Genomic DNA, 22,062 nt, shown 5'->3' with positions numbered 1-22,062 from the left:
GATATAAAACAAAATGATATAATGTTTATTCATCTATTCAATCATTTTTTGTTTAATATTTCATCAACTCTAATTTTTAATTAAAAATTTTATGATATTCAATTAACTAGATTACTTAATAAAATTAATTTTACATTTTTCATATTCGTGTTTTTTAACAAATACAGGACAGTATGTATGTAACAAACTTTTATGAAATAACATTTGATTTCATTCCAATTTTTGTTAAAAAACTTTTAATACAAATAAACAACATTACCAATGTTTTTATACTATTCGAATATTCTATCTACCAGTGTTGAATTAAGTTTATTAGTATTTTTCATTAACAAAAATACCTATAAAGAGATACCTATCAATAGAATATCACAGCTCACAACAGAATAGCCTCCCTTAATCCCCACTGAATTTGTGTAAATTACATCTCTTCGAAAATTTTATCGATAATCAATACTATTTTTATTTTTTTCTATAGCAAATAGAAATCTCACATAGAAAAATTCTGCTATCTGTGTTTTTTTATTGTTCAGACAACAATACTAAACTATACAATTTTGGTTTTGTTTTCCATACAAATAGTTACTAGGCAATATTTGGAAGAGTTTATTATATCTATATCCGACAAGAATTCATAGAGTTGGAATAGTTGGATCTTTATCAAGTTTTTATTCACAGAAAAATGAATTCCTTCTAGCAATAACATTTAAACAATCGTAAAAAAATAGTTTTGCTCTTTATATTGAATAATTTTAATACAGTTGACGAATATCTATAAATACATTATGCATACACATTTATTAAAAGTATAAAAAAAATTTAAAGTTAAAGAGTAGTATAAAATAGGCAACGAAGAGTGGAGATGAATGATTTTTCCATGCATACTTTAATGTGATGAATTGTGTTGGGTGAAAGCATTCTTCGTGTTACATGATAAAAACACAAAACGATATTTTATTGGATATGTGTCTGGCAGCGAGCCCAGTTCTCACGCATGAGCTTGCATAGTTGCTCGTAATTTTTTTTTCTAGTTTGTAGAAAAACTTATTTTTTTTCATCTCTATTATTAAAATAATATCGTTTATTACTTGACTGAAAAGTAGAAACGAAAAATCAATAATTTAATAACATCAAACAGTGATAAAAATATAATTTCATTGGTGTAAAATCTAACGACATTCTGTATGAACGTACGATAAAGTCACTCGGTTCCACGCAGCTGTTACACTATTATACGGTTAGAGTACACAAATGCAGTCTCTAAAGCGACTCGTTGAAAGGCAGGTCGAGTTAAATGAGTCTTGACGAATTTACTTGAAAGTTAAACGAGCATTAAATACCTTACCGGTTTCCTCATTTATTATTAACTTTTTAATGTTCTAAGAAGAAGTATACGTAATTGGGTTAATTGCATCGACAGGATCAATTCATTTATCCGATGAAATAACAATAAAATCCACTAAACTTCATGTGTATCTATTGTTCATAAATTATTTCTTGATGATGATGATACTTGAGCATCCAGTCATGACTTTAGTGTCAACGTTCTGGTCAGCTCATATACGGTTCATGATTCTCATTATTTCATTAGTTTCAGTGGCTGGCCACACAGCCATGTTAGCCAAGTAGAACGTTCAAGGGCCAACGACGTAATTCCAGTGTTGACCCATTCGCTATCTCCATGGAATTAGCGGTAACGTTTGTCTGTTAAGCGGTTATGTATACTCAGGTCAATATTGCAAGGATCCAAATGTTCCCACTAAGGATTGTACACAGGATACCTCATCTATAAGGTTTCATAGTGGTAGCCTAAGGAACGAGGAAACTCCGTAGATGGAAATGGGCATCTTATTGGTATTCCTGGCACGTTTACGTTAGCTAAACGACCTCAATCTTTTCTTTCCGTTCCTTCTCAGCACTTCTCGCTTACCAACCCTGCGTCGTTTCGAGTTTCAATGAAGATCTTGACGGGTCGCGTGCTACTTTCTACCTAATGCTTGTCTTGCGGTAAAAATAGTATTGGCATAAACATAACAATTTTTGAGTTGATATATTTTTCAACAGGATTAAGATTACAAAATGCTAGCTTTTTTTTTTCTATTTAACTTTTATAGAGAAAGTCATTTCAATGATTTATATTTTAGTTTTTGCTGTAGTTGTTATTGATGTAGAATATTATCTTGAAATAGCAATGCTCTTAAGTAACGAGAGATTTATAATAACTTTTGTATGGTTGAAATTAATTATAGCGCTCATTTCATAAGTTTGAAAGCCATCATTTGGGAATATAAACGTGCATATAAATTAGTTGATATTTAGCAGAACTTACCTGCGAGTTTTGAGTTAACTCTAAGTTCGAAATGTGATTTCACAATGGAACCTCGGTTTTCTGAAACTAATAAAATAAATAGTTTAAATAATGAAGTATATATAGTTCCGCGTTTCATATAATAACAATCGAGTTTATATGTCTCTTGTTCTCAGCTTAATGAATTTATAAAATTCTTTCATCAACTTGAATCATTTGTGAATTAGGTATTCATAAAAAATTAATTAATTTTATTAAAATTTTTTTCAAACATTTAAATCAATAGTTTTATTTATCTCACAATAGTTGAAACGAAATTCAGCGTGTATAAAAATAGACAATGAGTTTTACATATAAATAAAGTATTGAAATAGCTTCAAATCGTATTTTCAACTTTGTAGAGTATTTGGTGATTTAATGCTGAATTGTCCTATTGAGTCGTAGTGCTTGATAGAAGACAAATTTAACGAAAAACTACGTGGTCACGTTAACGAGTTGAAAAGTGTTCAGTGACTCGTTAGAAACTTTCTTATTTGTACAACGTAATAATGTGATACTAACGTTGAAAAAAGTTTATCGACGTTGGCTACAAATGGATTATGAAATAAAATTTATTGAGACAATGAATACATAAATGTCACAATAATTTTACCAATTCACTGGTGATATTTTCAAAGTATTTAATAAAATTTCTTTCAATATTTTTCATTGAATTTTCGTTTATTTATTTTAGATGGAATACTTGATCATGAATGACGTGGTTATAAAAAAAATGTTTTGATTCATTAAGTTTCAAAGAGACTTCAAAATTTAAGACAAAATGTAAATAGCTGTTCGTTGATAAAATGGAAATTCGGGTTTTATTTAAAATTTTGCAGCTACCTGAAAAATGATTCAATAATTTTTTTGTTTCACTTCAAATATTGTCATGGACTAATTTCATTAAAACAAGAAAAAGTTAATACAATTTTAAACTAAAAATTATCATTTTGACATCGCTTCAAAGTTTAATTTCGATAATCCAAAAATATTTTATATATTAAATTAGACATTTCAATAGGAATAAATCGAAGTAAATTAAATTGACCTCGTATAACATGATTTTGAAGATATCGAAAACGATATGCAATTAAATTTTCCTTCTCATATTTCAGACAAGTATTTCTCCAATATTTTAATCAAGAATAGTTATGCTTAAAAAATCTGGGAAAGATAAAATTTTATAGAAATCGTTTTGTTGGAAAATCGAACTCGGAACATTCAGTTATTAGAACTTATTTAACTGCAATAATCTTTATTAACTCACTTTGCACTAAATCAAAAGCTCATTTTTCAAATAACAACTCATTGAACTTTCAATGAATTTAGCAGCAGTGCAATCATAAGACACGTACGTGGAAACTCGTGTTTTCAAACTATTAAGTGAGACATTCTTGAACGATGATTACTGCTTATCCCACTTTCAAATGAACTTGCGGTTAATCTGTGTAAATTTTCGTATTACAGCGGAACAACGTGTAAATTAAATTCATCGCTGTGATTGTTATGCTGTACTTAACGAAGATATTTGGATCTTATTTAACAAATAAGTTTACAATAATCGACTTTAAAATTTCCAGTGATTAACATATTGAATAAAAAACAAATAACCCATGTTCTAAGAGAAAGAATAAAGTTTATTCTCTGAAAGAAAATTGTTGTTTTACCAGATCGATCTATCATTTTTTTCAGATGAAAAAGAAAGAAAAACTTCATACACATTCTTTATGATAAAAAAAAACTTCTGACATTTTTCTATTGACTTTGTCGTGACTGTGGAGAATTCAAACTTTAGATATACTCTACATAAATATTTTTCAGAAATTTTTTTGCTGTTCCCTGGATGCATTTCCATTTTACAGCAATGTAAAAGATTGCTTTTTCCTCTTTTTCCGAATTTTTTACGAACCGGTGAGGTAATAAAAAAAATTTAATGAACGACTGTAAAACTGGGAAGCATAAGCTTTAAAACTCACTCTGGTTCATTAAAATCCGTTGATTCTTCGTAACATTATAGCTCTTCGAAAATTACTGGTGTAAATTTTTCCAGTGATCTCTTAATTCTCGAAACTCACACAAACTTACTTGAAATAAATGAATTCAACAAAAATGAAAATTAATTGTACGTTAAGTAGTTGATTGATTTGTTTCTATGAACACAAGTAAAGATTACCCAAATTGATTGAGTCCTGTAAAGTCAGTGATAAAAATCATTCATGTAACGTCATGTAAATGTTATCACAAATCAATTAATTGATATTGAACTCGTGACTTACTTGTCAGTGTTCAGGTGTTTAAATAATCCCAGTAAGCTTTCCGTGAGAGCGACAGCGAAATTAATTTGGGTCATTATTTACCCTCTCCGGAGAGTGCAAGATTAGATTGGTCTGACTTATGTCTGGTTGCTACTATCTACTGGTGAGTGTACTACCTAGTGGTATTGTCAGTTACGGATCAGACACGATGCTCGCATGCTCTCATAGTGAATCTACACCTGCTCATGACTTTCGAAGGAATAATAATTTCACATATATTTAAATATACATATATAGATATAGATATATATATATATATATATATATATATATATATATATGAATATAATCAATGGATTTTATTAACCCAACATATCGATGATATTAACTGCTCAATCGATTATCGAAAACAAGTATAAATGAACGTTTATTTGCTGGTAATCCAAGGGTAATAATTTAGGTTTTTATTGCTTTTCATTTCCATTATGAGTGCATTTTCCAAGATTTTCGCGTTTTCAATAACCAATTTAATTTCGTTGTCAGTACAGATCGTAAAGAGGGTGAATAGTGCAAGTTCTTTTTGTCCTAAACTATTACTGTCGTTGTAGACTTATACCTCCAACTCACGCAGGCGTTACACAAGAATTTACAACCTCTTATATATTCGTACGCCATCTGATTTCAGTTAATTACCAGTTTAATTAATTACTCGATTTATCGGTTGGTAAGATAAACCGTTGATTTAATTCTCGAGTATTTTATCTTTAAGTTCTAGAAATAGGGATGACATTAACTTTTCTGATTTAATGATTTAAAAAGTTTTAATTAATTACCATAATTGTTAACATTATAAAATATGACATTAACGACGATTGAATCAACCTAACAATTAATCATCCATTCATTATATAAAATAACTTGAAAATAAATCTTGAAATTAAATTTTTTGAGACCGTCGTTTTGTACATGAAATGATTTCAATGGATTGGATACTTATATAGATATCTAATCGCCAAAGAGTATATAGATAAACTGATTGATCTTATCTTATTTTTAAAATCTATTGGTTTTTCAGTATCTTTGAGAAATATTTTCCTTTGGCGCAGATCCAACTTTATATTTTTCCTCTGTTATTCGTCTGTAAGAAAGAAAAACGAAATAGTGTGAAAAGTCATTGCCCTAAAAAGGTTTTTTCTTATGATATATATCTTATTAATCAGACACCTCATCCATTCTTTTCTTCTTGAATTTAGTATATTGGCTTATTTTATTCAGAAAACTCACTTTTGGATTTAAAGTATTTTTTCTCTCTCTAGATGTTTTAAAGTTTGTAACTGTTTCAATTATTTATCCAACAACTTTTGTTTTATTATCAACTTTGAAATACTGTGATTGTTATTGGGTATGTCGTTTTGAAAAAAATTTTCTGAGTAAATAAACTATGATAGGCAAAAATTTTAATTGTTTGTGAGTAAAATATTTTCGTTTTATTTATTTAAATGGAGGAATAATATTGACATGTAAAGAACAAATATATAAAAATTGTCAATATTGTTTGGAGTTGTATTTTCAAGAGAAAATTATAAACGTAATTATGTTATAAATAATATATACTGACAGCGAACAATTGCTTTTACAAATGAGTTATTCTGTAACTGTCAAAGTTTCACACCAATTATTCGTTATAGTCTATAAATAATTTTAAACAATTTTTTGTTAGAAATAAAATTCTAAAAATAAATCAATAAATTAGGTCAAAAGTTTTGCCAAAAATTGCTACAATTAAGAATATTTTATTCGAATTCCAAGTTTAAAACAGCTCTTTTGAGAATACAAACACCATTATTTTATATAAAATTGATCGAAAATAAAATGCATTTTTTGTAATACAGAAAAATAGCATATATATCATCAACAGATTGAAACCTCTTTAAACTTTACCACAAAAATACTTGAAAATATTTACAAATTCTTGGGACAAAAAAAAGTAATTTGTATACTTTCGGTTATGTAAGGAAAAGGAGTGACGAAAATCTTTCGAGAAAATAAACAAACTAGAAGTTGGAAATAGAAGCTTAACTCTCGGCATACGTTATATTTCAACGCATAAAACTTGCTTACGCTTTTATATATACGTAACTATAACAATCTGCCATTTTCCCACTACAACTTCTTGAGTGCACTGTTATATGTTGATATATTTCTACACATTTACGTAAACTGTATTTCTCATATTTCGTGAGTGTACGAGTCTTTTGGAAACTTCAAACCGACTTTTACTTTGCGAAGTTGATGTGGATTTGTGAAGTTGTTGGAGAAATTAGAGGATTTTAACTTTTTTTTCTCTTATAACTCTTTATTCATTTGATCATATTTTTCAATAACAAATAACACACTTGGTATTTTTCTATTTCAAGAATATGCCACAAAGGGGAATCAAATAAATACATTAGAATATAGGCGAAAAGTAAAGAAGTAAAATGAAAAAGTCTACATTTTCTCATGCTATTCACTACAGAAAAAGGTTCTATTTCGAGTAGACGTAAAAATGTCGGCTGTAAGTGGGTTAGCAAGCGGTAACGTAACGTTGGAATATTTTATTTCACACGGACAAAAGACTAAATTTTGCCTTCAAGAATTTTTCATTTCTCAGTGCTCATTCCCGGACAAGCGTAAAAGGGCGAAAGCCAAATGTGGAATTTCAAACGTCGTACTCATAGATTCAAGTGATCAGAGATCTCACATTTAGAGTCTGTATATTTGAAATTATGCAGCTTCTTTATCTCTTTGCTCTAGGCATTTTCCAATATATATATATATTCCAATATATATACATCCGCCTATATACACTTACAAAGACTGATCGATCAATCTCCTTTTCTCTCTTTCGTATACATGTAGGTATATAAATTCTTTTCAAGTAAATTATTTTTTCGGCGTTTCAGATTCTAATGCACATAAAAAGCTTCTATTTCTTTAAGACGTATACACTTAAATGACGCTGCATATTCTCCCTTAAGTATTATTAAAATGCACTCGAAATAAAGTAAAATAAGCTCTATTTATTTTAGTCTTTGGTCACGATATTTTATCTTGATCAAGTAATAATTCTTTATCAGAATCTATACATTATGTAGAATTTTCTACCTTATAATTTGTCACTTTTACGCTTTTTTTCTTTTTTTTTGTTTATTTATTTCGCATCTACGTCTGATGGTATCAAGAGGTAAATTCTGATTTCAATCTTGTTCGCATTGCGTGCTCACATGCTTTTTCAAACCAATATTACTTTAGTATTACTTTAGTACGTTTCATTCAATTTTGTACGTAAATAAAAAAAAATTAGTCTAAACACAATTCTGGTAAAGAGAAAGGATATGAAACAGTAGAACTAATAATTTTTTTTTTAGAAAATAAAAATACAATTGGCGGAGGTAAATTCTTTAGTATATTCAATTATTCATGGTAAAGTATGAATTAGCCATTAACTTGAACGCAAAATCGCATCAACGGAGTACATACACTGCAACCACTTTGTTTACGGCAGTGGTAATCGTTATTTTCTCTATTATTTCCTACTTTTATTCGTTTATGTCTGATTTTCTCATTCGTTTTCGTACTATCTTTTGCCTTTATTTCAAGTCTTCGTCACTCGATTCGTACCCTGATCACGTCCTCAAGCAACTTATAATTGACCGAACGTTTGTCTGTGACAGTTCTTGTTCCGCGTACTCTTCGTGCCGCGAATCGGCGAAATCACTGTTTCAGCCTAGAAAAGACGGTGTGACTGTAACTCCATTAACACAAACCGACGTTTAAGGAAACTTTAGACAACTCGCTCCACAGCTTTACTCTCGTAAGCTTCCACCTTGTATCTTACTTTTGGATTCTGTTTCCTTATCTGTCGTTTATTCAGTAATTTCACCTCTGGGAAAAAAATTCCGACCGTCTAATTACTATCACTAATTAATTTAATTGCTTAATGGAATCTTTTAGATAAATGCACTTTCTGTAAATCTATTCAGTGGAAACATGCTTGAGTATGTTGAAAAAAAATTATGCTTTTAATCATTAAGATTTGCCACGTTGATTTATTTTACTCAAAAGATGACATAGCAAAATACCTTGGGGAAATTGTCCGAGTGAAATGGCTGAGTTTCATTGTGGAAAAGCGAATTTGTAGTTCAAGCAGAAAGTGCTGAGCCACAAGGTAAAATTTTGTGGTTAGGTGGTTCGTTAGTTTGGGCATAGCACAATATTCTCACCATATAATAGTCACTTCAGAGAGACTGAGTAAAAGACCTCTTTTAGTTCGCCAGACCAATATATATATCGTTGAAAGCCGCTTGCTATAAATTTTGTAACAGATATTTTACAGAATAAGCTGATAAGATATGACATTATTAAATGTAGAATATATCTTGATATCGATTTTGATTATTACAGCAACGCTAGGTGACACTCATTTTTCTGACGCTGACAGTATTACTCTAATTCTTTTTATGTTCCATTAGAGCTACCAATTATAATAATAAGGTTTTTTTACTGTGAAATATTTTTTTTAAACGTTGAAAGCAATTATTCAATCATTTTATTGCATTAATTTTTATTTTTAATGCATTCTGTAAATTGATTGTTAAATATTACATCAACAGAGATAAATATTCTACCTTAATTATTTATTTCAATTTTAACTCCGAATATTATTTCTACAAATTTATGATTCACGTTAATGGCTTTGAATTACACGATATTTCCTACAATAATCGATTGAATGATTAATTAAAATGAAATGGAATAAATTGGAAATCTAAAGTATCGGGTATTTTTGTATGATAAAATAATTTAATATATAATCAATCAATCAATGATAAACTTGTATAATTAAAATTAAACAGTTATAGATTAAATTTATTTCAATGTATTAATTACATTTTGCAATTATTTGAAATACTTTTTTTATTTATGGATCATTATTACATGATTTGTCTAATATTTTAATAATATTCAATTTTCTATTAAATATAAATTATTAATTCTATTAAAGAGTTGATTTTTGACAAAAATTGATTATCAACAAAGTAATCCTTTTATAACACATTTACAAACAAAAACCCTCTTTAAAATACCTCATAATTGTTGCAAATAATTTCAGTTTAATCTTTTATCTAAATTTTTGATGTTAAATTTAATAATGTCAATGAAATTTAATAATTAATTAAATAAAAATTTTAGAAATAATAACTTTCAATTAATTTATTCACATATCTGCTTATAAAAATTAATTATTTAAAGTAGAAATATATTTACGAGAGAATAAAAAATAATCTTTCATTTTAAAAATAATTAAACATGAATTATTCCATCCTTCAGTATATTTAATGGAGTAATTTTTGCATATTTTCTATTTTTTCCAAGCCCTACACTTCTATGCAAATAAATAATCCCTCCACTTTCCATACAACAATTTACTTTTTCGTCCAAGAAATTATAATGTCCACAGATGAGTTTTTTTCGGATTCGCTAGGAAGATTGGGTCGGCTTGATTCTGCTAGGTAACGAGAGTCTTTCGTGTTCGAGTAACTAATGATGCGAGACATGCAACGTTTTGTAGAATTCAACACCCTGAAGACTGATTTAGTAAAGACTCAAAATAATTTACCCCAATACATATGTCGAGTCTGTTCCGTCTAATTAAGATTTTATCTATGATATCTTGAATTAATCACATTACTGAAATCACGTCATATTCAAAGTACACTCGGTTTCACTCATGATAAGTATTCCCACCACTTTCTATGCACTCAAATAATAAATATCAAACGGAGAAGAATAATACAGAAGATACATAGATCAGTGTATTCTAAATTTTATCTTACCACTGGTTATATCTTATTTTTCACCGAGTATTTTTCATTCAGTTGACAGGTACTACGAGTGGAATGATCGATCATCCTGTGTGGTGACCTCGCCAGCACTTATCTTCGTAGCACAGCGTTGTAGAATGAATCATCATATATTTTTGCAATAATAGCGAATGTACATAAAGTTTTTTTTTTGCTATGTAATTTATTTAATTGACTACCATTTCAAGTAACAACATCTACGAATTTTTTGTTTGTTGATTTTTCCACACAATTTATCGTATACAAACATAAATTCATTTTTAGCATTATTTTGTTAAGGGGAAAATTTTGTAAATATTTGAATGATTGATATTCCTATCAATTTGTTTTTGACACATTGGATTTATATGATTCTAATAATTTATCCAAATTCAAACAATTAAATGCTATCGAATCTGTATTTAAATATCATTGTATAATTATCAGTTATTTTAGAGTTATATATTAAAAAAGTTTTGCGGTGAAAAATTTTTATTCAAGTTTTCAATTTTTTTTGCAACCGAGAAAGTCAGTTAAAGATTTTTTTGCTTTATTTGTAGCCAATATGTCGGCTAAGATAACAATGTAGCAAAAAGATGTGGGGTCGGATTCAGTTTCTCGAAGCTGACTTAGCCAATTTTTAAAAGTAGATGAAAAGAATTGAATCAGAAAGTGTCGGAAGCTTCATCAAAAAGTTACGTATACGGATGAGCTATTGCATGATTCTTCCATCCTCTATAATCCCTTGCCTCCTTCCTCTACCCCATTTTCACTCACTCAGTGTCTCTCTTTTTTCGTTAATAAAATTGCACCGAGTATTAAGTGACTTTCGAAAAATAAAAATCAATACTCCACAAAAGTTATTTCATTTTTCTATACAGTTATGGAATTTTCTAAGGATTAACAGTTTTTCTTGCACCCTTTTTATTCAGTTATTATTCCATTATAATGCAATAGGTATTATTTCCTCAAAGAAAAACTTCCCTAAAATCTTATACTTATGTCAATCCATAAATCACATCATATATCAGTGTTACAACAACATGAGAATTTAACATTTATCCTAGTATTTTATTACATAAAAAAAAACAATCATGATAATAATGACCAACACTTTTTCTCCCACTGAAATGAAACAAGCTTAAAATGATCAGAAAAAACTCATAACATTATAGTTATTCCAGCTTTTCTTCTTAATTAAGATATCGATTGGAACCCAACCATCTATCAATGTCAAGTAAATATGTTGAAACGTTGAATTGACCATATATTTGACTTATCTGATTTTTCAGAAAAAATTATACGTTATGTCTATTTTATAGTAAACAAAACAAAAAATATAAAAGTCTTCATTGAGAGTCCATTATCGATAATTTATTTTAGAAACCACAATAAAATAAAACATGGAACAAATTATGACTTTCAATGTGTATGCTCACTAATTACAATCTAAATTTAGCATCTATTAATGTTTCACAAGTTTGGAAATGGGAGAAAAGGGATTCCTACAACTCTAAGGTATATTATTCACAAAGCTAAAATACAATCTTGATGCTGGTGATGGTGGTAGTATTCAAGTAGTAGTAGCCGTAGTATTCAATGCCAGTGAAACATATAAACTCGAGGTTTCTTTGATCAGATGATACTGAGAAGGTCTGCTGAGTGCTTGGTAATCTAAAACGAAATGTCCTGGTCATCACATGAAACTCAATATCGACAAATGTATTTTTTTATACATTCATTTTCTATCTCATAAAATAACTTGTAAATCTAGATGATTTGCACTCTTTGATAAAAATACAACAGCTTAAAAAGTATTCAACGAACTAAAAATAATTGATTTAATTGAAATATATTTTTCCAGCTTTTAGATTCGAAACTATATTTTTTCATTTGAAGTTTTTGCCCGCATCCGAGTATTGACATGGTGAAATTGATGAAATGTGTTTGTTTTCTAGAGTGTGCGGCCAAGAGTGGAAATGGCGGTTCAGTGATAGAGCATCATCCGTCTTCCTACTGGGAACCACCCTTCAGTCAGCCATACTTTGATAACACGACGAGACGAGAGACAACGACAACTGTTGGTCAATCTGCCTATCTTTACTGTAGGGTTCGCAATCTTGGTGATCGTGCTGTAAGTATTCTGCAGTCATATCTGCACGTGATCAGTTTGATAATGTGTAAAAAGTGGCACAAAACTTTACACTTGCTCTATACAAAGAACCCTAGTGTGACGTGATTATTTAAGGTCTTAGGTACTACTTTTAATGAAATTGCTCAAGTATATTTAATAATATTACTCTGTAGCACGATTTATGATTGCTGTTATTATTGTATAACTGTTTCGTGTTATACGAATGGATTTATTTAAAAATCGCTTGTGCATGTTTACCTAGAGAAGGGAGCAGAAAAAGAACGCGAGGAAGGAATAAAATAAATACATTCAAAGAAGAGTAAATAATAAATCAAAATAAATGAAATCGTTAGCATTGTGAATAATGTCAGCAATTGAATATTTTCACGTAATATATATTAATCTTCCAATTACCACTCAGAACATAATTGATGAAAATGAAATTACTTTGTGCAAATAGCCCAGATATGACGAGGGGCAGTAATTCTCATGAAATAAATGTGAAGCATGAAATTTCTCACATCTACATGACTGTTACAATGCACGCCAATTATATATTCGATCAATCAAATGCATATAATTACATTACCCACAATCATTTTGTATTATATTGTAGCACAAATGATTTTTTATAGCTAAAAAATTGGTAACGCATGATTGTAAAGTGGAACCAGGGGGTGAAAATGATTTTGTACAATATTTCGTGTTCAAAGTGATTCCTTCGGTGCAAAACGGAGTCAAAGCCACAGTGAATAATAACATTATATGTTATCTGGTATAGTCATGTATCAGCCTCGTGACACCGTGCACCCGTCCCATTCTAATCACCGATTGTAATCGACGATAAATCAAGCTCACCCCACTGTTAAGTCACAATACGCATACATTTTGTTTACGTTAGTCAACGTTTATATTCGCACATAAAATCAACGTCCTCTCGCTTTACTGTGTACAAAATTGCAAATTTTTGTATGACCTATTTATATTTGGAATCGTTCATTGCTTGTCCACAATAAAAATACTATTACGATAGAAATTCACCATTTGCAGTATAACCAGTTTATAGACGATATTTCAATCATTGCTAATAGCTGAATATATACTTGCCTTATGTACCTTGGCACCAGTTAGCTTATGGTTTTATGACTTTTAATTATAACTGTTCATCAAAAGTTTTTGAAAGTCAATTTCAAGTTTTATGTTGCTGCTTTACCTCATAAAGGCCATAAAAAATTTCTCTATTAAAATTTTTTAATTATTCAATCATAGATTATACTCTAATATTCATTTGAAATTTTTAATGGTCAGGTGTCTTGGATACGCAAGAGGGATCTTCACATTTTGACTGTGGGAATCTTAACATATACCAACGACCAGAGGTTTCAAGCCATGCATAGTGATGGAAGTGATGAGTGGACACTTAAAATTACGTCTCCGCAAATACGAGATAGTGGAACTTATGAGTGCCAAGTATCAACAGAACCAAAGATAAGCCAGGCATATAAATTAAATGTAGTAGGTGAGTAAAAGATTCAAGCGCAACTGTTCGATATATATATATATAAGTGAAAAAACATTTCTTTTTAAATTAAAACTAGAATAATAGCAGTGGAGAATGAAAAAAAATTTCCAAACTGGTAAAAATTAAAAAAGTAATAGTAATAACGTTGAATCGACAAATTCGAGGTGTGTTTGATAATCGATGGCAATCACAATGGGGTAGCGTCAGCGATTAAGAGCAATTTCAACCTTAGCGAACACTGAAGTCGATGAAGCGCAAACGATTTGTAGCCTGACGCAATGCATTTAGTCCAATTTACTTTCACTTTCCTGTTAATCTAAAAATGAACAAAACGTTTTATTTTATTCAGTAAAAAGGAGTAGCCAGACATGCAGAAAAATAATATCATCTTTTTTGGTTTCAGTGTCAAAAGCAAAAATTATGGGAAATTCTGAGCTTTACATTAAAAGTGGAAGCGATATCAATCTCACTTGCATCGTTTTACAGACACCTGAGCCGCCGTCCTTCATTTACTGGTAAATTGAATGACATTTTTTATATATCTATCGTAATTTTCATTCATTTGATATACAGTACGAAAATTGCACTCTAATGTACTCTACTTTGCAATTCAGAATACTGAATTTGCTTTGAAAAATCAATTACTGTTGTGCAATCGATTTAATTTCTCAAGGGGCTTTTTATGTTCGACAAAATGAAGAAAAGTGTATTCTCATTTGCCAAAGGTATAGAGGTGAGCACGTGATAAACTACAGTCAACGGGGAGGAATCAGTGTCGTCACTGAAAAACAGACCAAGACCTCTCGTCTGTTGATTTCTCGGGCACTCCCAGCAGATTCTGGCAATTACACCTGTGCTCCATCTACAGCAGAGTCAGCAAGTGTCCTGGTGCACGTGCTTAATGGTAAGTGAACTCCCTGGTCATTCGTTTTCATCTCAATCTCTTGTTGCTTCTCATTCTATCTTCTATCCAATTTCATTCAACAACTCCGATTGACCTGGTAATTACCAACTCACTTCCTTGTAATTTCTGTTCCATTAATTCTACTTACTACATAAAGTAAGACTTTTTACCTTTATTTCACTTCATGAGAATCAGTATGAATATTCGCTAATTAATCCCCAGACCATTTATCATTTATTAATTTCATTACTAAAATTTCATTATTACATCTTTGTTTCATCTTTATTGTTCAACAGTTAAGATTGAATAATGAGCTTATTTATTGATTCAACTTTATCAAAATTTTATCACACCATCTCATTTTAATTTTAATATGCATTATCTGTTGTCTTTTCAACATATTGTTATTTAGTTCCAGACGCTTCTTAGAAATATTGCTCTTTTATATCCGATGGGATGAGATGGAAAGATGTACATATACTTGTCTCGTGTCTTGTATTTTTATGCTCGTTGTTATTTTTCTTTTTTTTAGACGCGTGAAATGTTGAGCAAATAAATCCTTCAGATAGATTTACTTTTCTTTCTTCTCTCACTTCTCTGAGAGAGCGGTTTCCCAGAGGGATAAATCAGACGAGATATTGTCCAATGCAAATCCTTGCCAGGTGCACTGAGACATTCCTTCGTCTTTCTCTTACATACGTAGACGAAAAATTCACGTATGCTTTCATTCAGCATACATTACTTTCTATCGCTATTTGAAAATTGTGGATGTATTTTTACAGTAAAAGGAAATCTAAAATAGTTACTTAACAACCCGAGTAATACATCATTTACTTCAACATAGATATCATGTTATTGACTTTTTTATTTTTAACTTCAATTCTTCTTTAGATGAAAGTTGACTGCTTCATAACTTCATCTCAGCTATAATTGATTCATAAAATTCAAGTAACTCAAGTTATCAATATAGAATCACTACTCTTGAAAATCGATTATTTGCAATAAAAATGCTGAAGTTCATCTTAGATATTTAAGGTTTACTACGCCATTGAGTTATACGATGGGTTCCAACAAAGTCGACTCTATCTTCTTGGACCAGGAATTTCATTCAATACATGGGCTTATCTACTTGGCCAGTTTAGTGAATTTTCCTTTTGATACAGATAACTATTTTCTACAAGTAACAAGTCCTTTTTTACAAGAAACGTTTTGCTAATTATTGCAGTTATTACTTAGCTATAAAAAGTCATGTAATACTTTGAAAAATTGGTTAAATACAAGTTTCTTATTTTTATATTCACCATCCATCTTGCGCATATTTTAGACTTTCTTTGAAAGTAAATTCTGAGTAATTGCCTTAAATATTGGACTTCATTAAGCTCCACAAGGAAGTATTTCTGGCAAAAATTACATAATAAATAGAGAATTCTAGAGGTTTGAAATTTTTACGTGTTAATAGCTCGTAGCTAAAGTGATATAATTAATTATTGATTACATAAATTTATATTGAACAAAGGTGAACAAGAGGGAGAGTGTAAGTGAGAAAATGTAGTTTTGTAATAAATATTAACTTAAATGTTTGACTAACCGCGAGACGAATAATTAAAGCTAAGGCGAGGACGGATGACGACATTAGACGATAATGTAGAATCAGTAGTCGTATTTTAACAACGAGAAACGGCGAGTATCAAGACTCCTTCACTGTAGTACATCCAAACATACTTTGTGGCTAGCACGAAATGGAAGGCAAGACGTTAATACATCAGGCTAGTTTTTCTCTCTTTCTATTTTGTTTCTCTTTTCTACTTATGCTATTCTGTACACACGATATTCTATATCGGAAGTACTTGTGCTCTAGAAATATAAAGTGGCGTAGTAGAGAGCATGTTGCTCGCACCTATTTCCTTGTCACGCGTGGATATCGGTTACCTAGTGGATTATGGTTGGAGATAAGAGGATCACTATCGTGTTCTTGTCGCCACTTCGTTGATGATGGCGAGTGCACGTTTTTACAACATTTATTCCTTGTCACAGATAACACTAGAGAATTTCTCTACTAAATATTTTTATTACACTTCCAATTAAAAGTGAATTCAAATGATTAATCTGTTAATCCTTACAATGTTTCATTTTATTAAATTCTATAGCATTGATAAAAAAAATTTCATTCGCTCTTCATTAATTTTTTATAATTCTATTGAATAAAATAGAAATAATTTCTATAACTTTTTTCTATTCATTTCAACTGATTTACAAGAATAAAATAATTTATGGATTCGACAGTCTTTTATATAATTACTCTAGAAAATAAAAGATATTTCTTAATGAATGTTTTTATTTTACTTCTAATTAACTAACTTTGCATTGTTAGTTGTTAAACTTGAAAACATTTGATTTAATTCAATTTTATTTCCATGATAAAAAGAAACTGTCTTCTATTTGGAGTTTCATTTTAATTGTAATTATTTTATACAAAATAAATAAAAATAGATTAAGTATTAAAGAAATTAAATTCCATAGAATTTTGAAAGTTAATTATAATATTATTTATCATATAGAGTTTCGAAGATATGTATAGTGGCATATGTTGACGAGAAAAGTACTAATTACTAAATATAATATGCATTTCACATTATCCATGTTTCTGTGATACCGTTCGCGGATTAACAAGGAATATTTACTCTACTAGAGTTTATTCATGAATATTTACGATATGACGCGTAAACATGTAAACTGTTCTTGAAAGAGCTACATTATAAAATATACGCAAAATATTTATATCTTATTACTTTTAAAATTTATTCTTTGATTGATTCTGAGTGCATTTAAACCAATGGTACATATTTAACGTTTTCACTATAAAAGGATGCAAAAACTGTAAACTTTTGAAATTTGAAGCAGAGAAGCAATGCGATACTTGCGTTGCTAAGTTAGTAATTCATTCACTATCTAGCTCCAATAACTAAACCAATTATCTTGTACCGATGGAAAAGTTTTAATTTGTTTCACAATTCTAGAGTAGATTATTCCTTCGTATACTTGGAGCACTTTCTGCTGAATGCGCTTCAAGACGTACGTGATTTAAAGAGTCTTTTGTTTTAATCAGTATTTATCTTAGAAAAATAAATTCCTGAGTAAACAGGCCTGTATTCTCTGATAATAATATTATCATCATCACAAATAATTCTCAATTTCAGTATTTATCTCAATTTGTTTCCTTTCATTCGATGTTTAGCTAATCTGTATTCTATGCCAGTTAAACGATTTCGATTGTCAGCAAATTATGTGCTTTAATGAAGAATCGTATTCATTATTATTATGACGATCTGAAAATGGAACATTCGAATGGACAAGTAATTAAGACCAAGTGATATTTCGATGAGTATCACTTGTGATTGAAAAATGTATTCTGATCAAGTTGGTCAAACGAGTTATAAAAATTTACTGACTTTTTCTGCTTTGTTATTGTTTCTTCGATTGAATTTCTATTCAATTATTTATTGTCGTTGATATTTCAACTCTTGAAATCTCATACAATAACATAAAGGATCTTTTTTCTACATCTTTTCTTAAAGATAAATTATTATAGAAGATTGTTTATTTAATTTGGTGAATTTCCATTCTCTATTCTCATTCTTAGATATGTAAATTGTGCTATGTTTTGATTTATTAAAGGGATGACAGTGCAAGTTGAGCGATTAATAAAGGATATTATGATTAAATGCAAAATGAAAACTCTATTAGCAAATGTGATTATAAACTAGGTAACAGTTGTCTATTCTACAAAGCAAGCATAGGTTATATCATTTGACGATTCTACATTCTACTTCTCATTGCTTACTCATTCACTTTGATGAATATTATTCTCATCCATGACAACAATATATTTGAAACATTGTGTTATTCATTTGTCTTGGTGAAACTTACATTCAAAGTACTATCGTCTCAGAAGGAGATATCACATGCTTTATATTATTCCTTTGGCCTGGAAATTCAAGTGATCTCTCCAGAGATATTGAAAACAATCATGATACTGTACGCTTCTTCTATGGTTTGCCTACATTCTAAAGCGTGTGATATATAGTCAGAAACTATCTTATCCAAGTCAGCTTACACTTTTTAGAGCAAAGATCCTTCAAAAGAAAAAACGACTGTCAACAAAATGTTAATCACAGTGTTGCATTCAAATCAAAGTTTCATTCACAGTAATATTTTACGCTTCAATTCAAATGAGAGCAGTACTTGTTTTACTTTGATCACCTATGAATCTGGTTCGCTGACCTAAATGCATTTGCAGCGAACGCAAGAATTTATGAAATGAATGAGTAATATGTTTTAGAAAAAATTTCATTATTCACCTATTAATATTTTACAAATCATTTATTTTATTAAATTCATTTCAGATTGTATATTTTATAATTTACCATTTCTATATATAATTCAATGGTGTTAAATGAAAATTATTTATAAAAGTGTTTAATTCAAAATAAAATATGTTTTTTAACAAGAATAATGAGAGAAAAACTCATATAGCAATTTTTCTTGTTATATTTTGTTTTAATATATATATATATATTAAAAAAAAAAGGATAAAATCCAGAGGTTATATTAAATTTTTTTGTATGTACATTGGAAAAACATGGAAAAGTCTTTTCATAGCAAAAATTAATGAGAAAGATTTATTGTTAATAACTTCGATAAATCTTGGAAATTTTTCCGTTTTTATTTTACGTCATATTTCAACCAATAAGACATTTTTCTCTTTTCGCTTGACTTAACTGACATTAAGCTTCGCCTTCGGCATGTGGACACCGTACAAAATCATATCCCTCCCGGCAACGGACGTATTTTTCGTACAGTGTACACTCAGCCTCATACTTTCACCAACTACCTCCAGCAACCAGTGCATCATTTTTTTTTCTTCATAAACGTTAAATTCTCATTTCCCTGAAAAATGGTTGTTTTTTTTTATTATTATTTATTTTTTGTTCAAGCATTCTGCACATTATAAGTTTGACTTATTTCACGTTATTAAACTTGAAAATTAAAAAAAAACCTCATTTTACCTTCTAATGTTATATCATGAGATGTAAAGTATTCTAAGAATTTTGTAAATTTTAGAATATACTTGTTCTCAGGAGAGCATCCAGCAGCAATGCAACATGGAAACTCAAGCAGCAGTGGTGCGGCGACATGTACTCTGGCTCTACTACTGATATTCCTTCATGCTGGCTCATTCGTAAGGTGACTGATCAGTGACAGGCCGTAATCACTAATTCCGACAAATTTTGGACAGTGATTATGTGATTTAGGAACTCTTTTCTGGCCTAGTTTTGGACAAGAGGTGGTATACTGCCGTCTAATCGACAATTTATCCAAGTGTATGACATGAATTCGACAGAAAAGCTCGTCAGGTGTGTGTATCTCTCTACTGCTTGCGTCAGCTGGATTCCCATCATGTACAACACTCACGAAGCATCGATCTTCATTCAATCCACGTACGTCCTGATGTTTGCTTGAAATAATCAGACAAGTTTGATTAATTATGAGAAATATAAGTCTTACCACTTCCTGTTACTCATTAAATTCTTTCACAATGCATCTATTATATCGCGTTAAATTAAAAGTTGCATCAAACTCTATTCTTAACAGAGACATTTTTGGTGTAAAAAATTCTTCATTGTCATTGTTATTATTAATAATACAGGCTTATGTAATAATTCAAAGATGCATTAACAAAGTATAAAATAGTCGAATAGAGAAAAAAAAAATTTGTAAATAAAAATTTTTATATTTTGTTGAATTTTTATTGGAAGAGAGAAATTTTACAAAATGAAATTAATTAAGGAAACATTTCATTATAATTGTTATTTTTTTCGTTCTTGTTAAATAATTTTATCATATATTGTTATTATATTCTTCGAAATTATTTTATTGAAAAATATTATCTATGAAAATGAAAAAAAAAAATTAATTAGTCATGAAAAATAATACATAAAAGTTAATCTATTAAAATGCAGCCTGTGTAATTAATAATTTTCGACAAAAAAAATTAATTTCAATGAATTAAATGGGAAATATATTTTGAGTTATTTGAATATGACTGTTAAAATGATTAATATTAAAAGATATGTTTGATCCGTCTCGAACATAATAAATTCTGCTGGAGGAATTATCATTTACATTAAAATAAATCAATTCTCGTGTAGAATATTGATATTATAATGAAAAACTAATTAGATGAAATACTCATCAGACGATAACGATTATTGAAATTGTTTTATGGAAATTTATTGATAGGGTACACTTGATATAAATAATTGCGAATTTGGATGCATCGAGAAGGAATTCTATATTACCTAAATAGAGTGATGCACAATACATTATGATGTTAATAAAAATATATTTAAGAAGTCTGAAGTGTGAGAGTACCGAAATTTTAACGGACATTGAATCAAGTTGAATATTCATCGACGATGAACATAACGTCCGGCAATTTAGCCCGTACACGGTTGAGTCGTGATATCCTTATGTGAATCCAAAAATTAATGACCCATGAGATTACATATCCCTCTATGTATAGTAGTTTGTAAGTTGTAATTAAATTAGAATGTAAATTTTTAAATGTTGGAAAGACAAAATATCAGCAAAAAACTGACATGAAATCAAGTAATTGGTAATTTGCGGAAAATCAAGTTATTTTTTATCATTTTACTATTAATTTAATAATAAAAATAGAGATACGCTACGTAAAATTTGCTTCATTGGAAATTTAAATTTATAGAAGCAATGTCAAGTTATTTTGTATGAAATGTTTCACATTGGTACATGTATATTTTCTATCGGAAATTTCATCATGATGATGAGCTTTCCTGAATGCGTGAAGATACACTATATTCTATGAATTGATAATATATAAAAATTTTATTGAGTTGTTTCGTTATTTAATCACATTGAGTGTGCAGAAATTTATCAACGGTAGACAGAATGAGACGAATGATATAGAAGTTCAAATGGA

General features: G+C 29.5%; 1 protein-coding gene across 4 annotated transcripts in view; it reads left to right on the top strand.

Moving 5' to 3' along the window:
- LOC118069252 (limbic system-associated membrane protein-like) overlaps nt 1–20,858 on the top strand; it is a 133,348-nt gene extending 112,490 nt beyond the window's left edge. For all 4 annotated transcript variants that reach the window (XM_035087224.1, XM_035087225.1, XM_035087226.1 and 1 more), the window contains 5 exons: nt 12,443–12,618; nt 13,927–14,137; nt 14,544–14,655; nt 14,866–15,044; nt 20,183–20,858. In XM_035087224.1, the coding sequence (XP_034943115.1) occupies nt 12,443–12,618; nt 13,927–14,137; nt 14,544–14,655; nt 14,866–15,044; nt 20,183–20,292 (788 nt within the window). In that variant the 3' untranslated portion in view covers nt 20,293–20,858. The remainder of the gene's footprint in view (nt 1–12,442; nt 12,619–13,926; nt 14,138–14,543; nt 14,656–14,865; nt 15,045–20,182) is intronic.
- The last annotated feature ends 1,204 nt before the right edge of the window (nt 20,859–22,062 follow it).

The sequence above is a fragment of the Chelonus insularis genome, unplaced genomic scaffold (assembly GCF_013357705.1).
Source record: "Chelonus insularis isolate UGA/USDA-ARS -01 unplaced genomic scaffold, ASM1335770v1 contig_406_pilon, whole genome shotgun sequence".
Lineage (NCBI taxonomy): Eukaryota > Metazoa > Arthropoda > Insecta > Hymenoptera > Braconidae > Chelonus > Chelonus insularis.
Note: the sequence above shows the minus strand (reverse complement) of the source record. Positions and strands in the feature narration are given on the sequence as shown.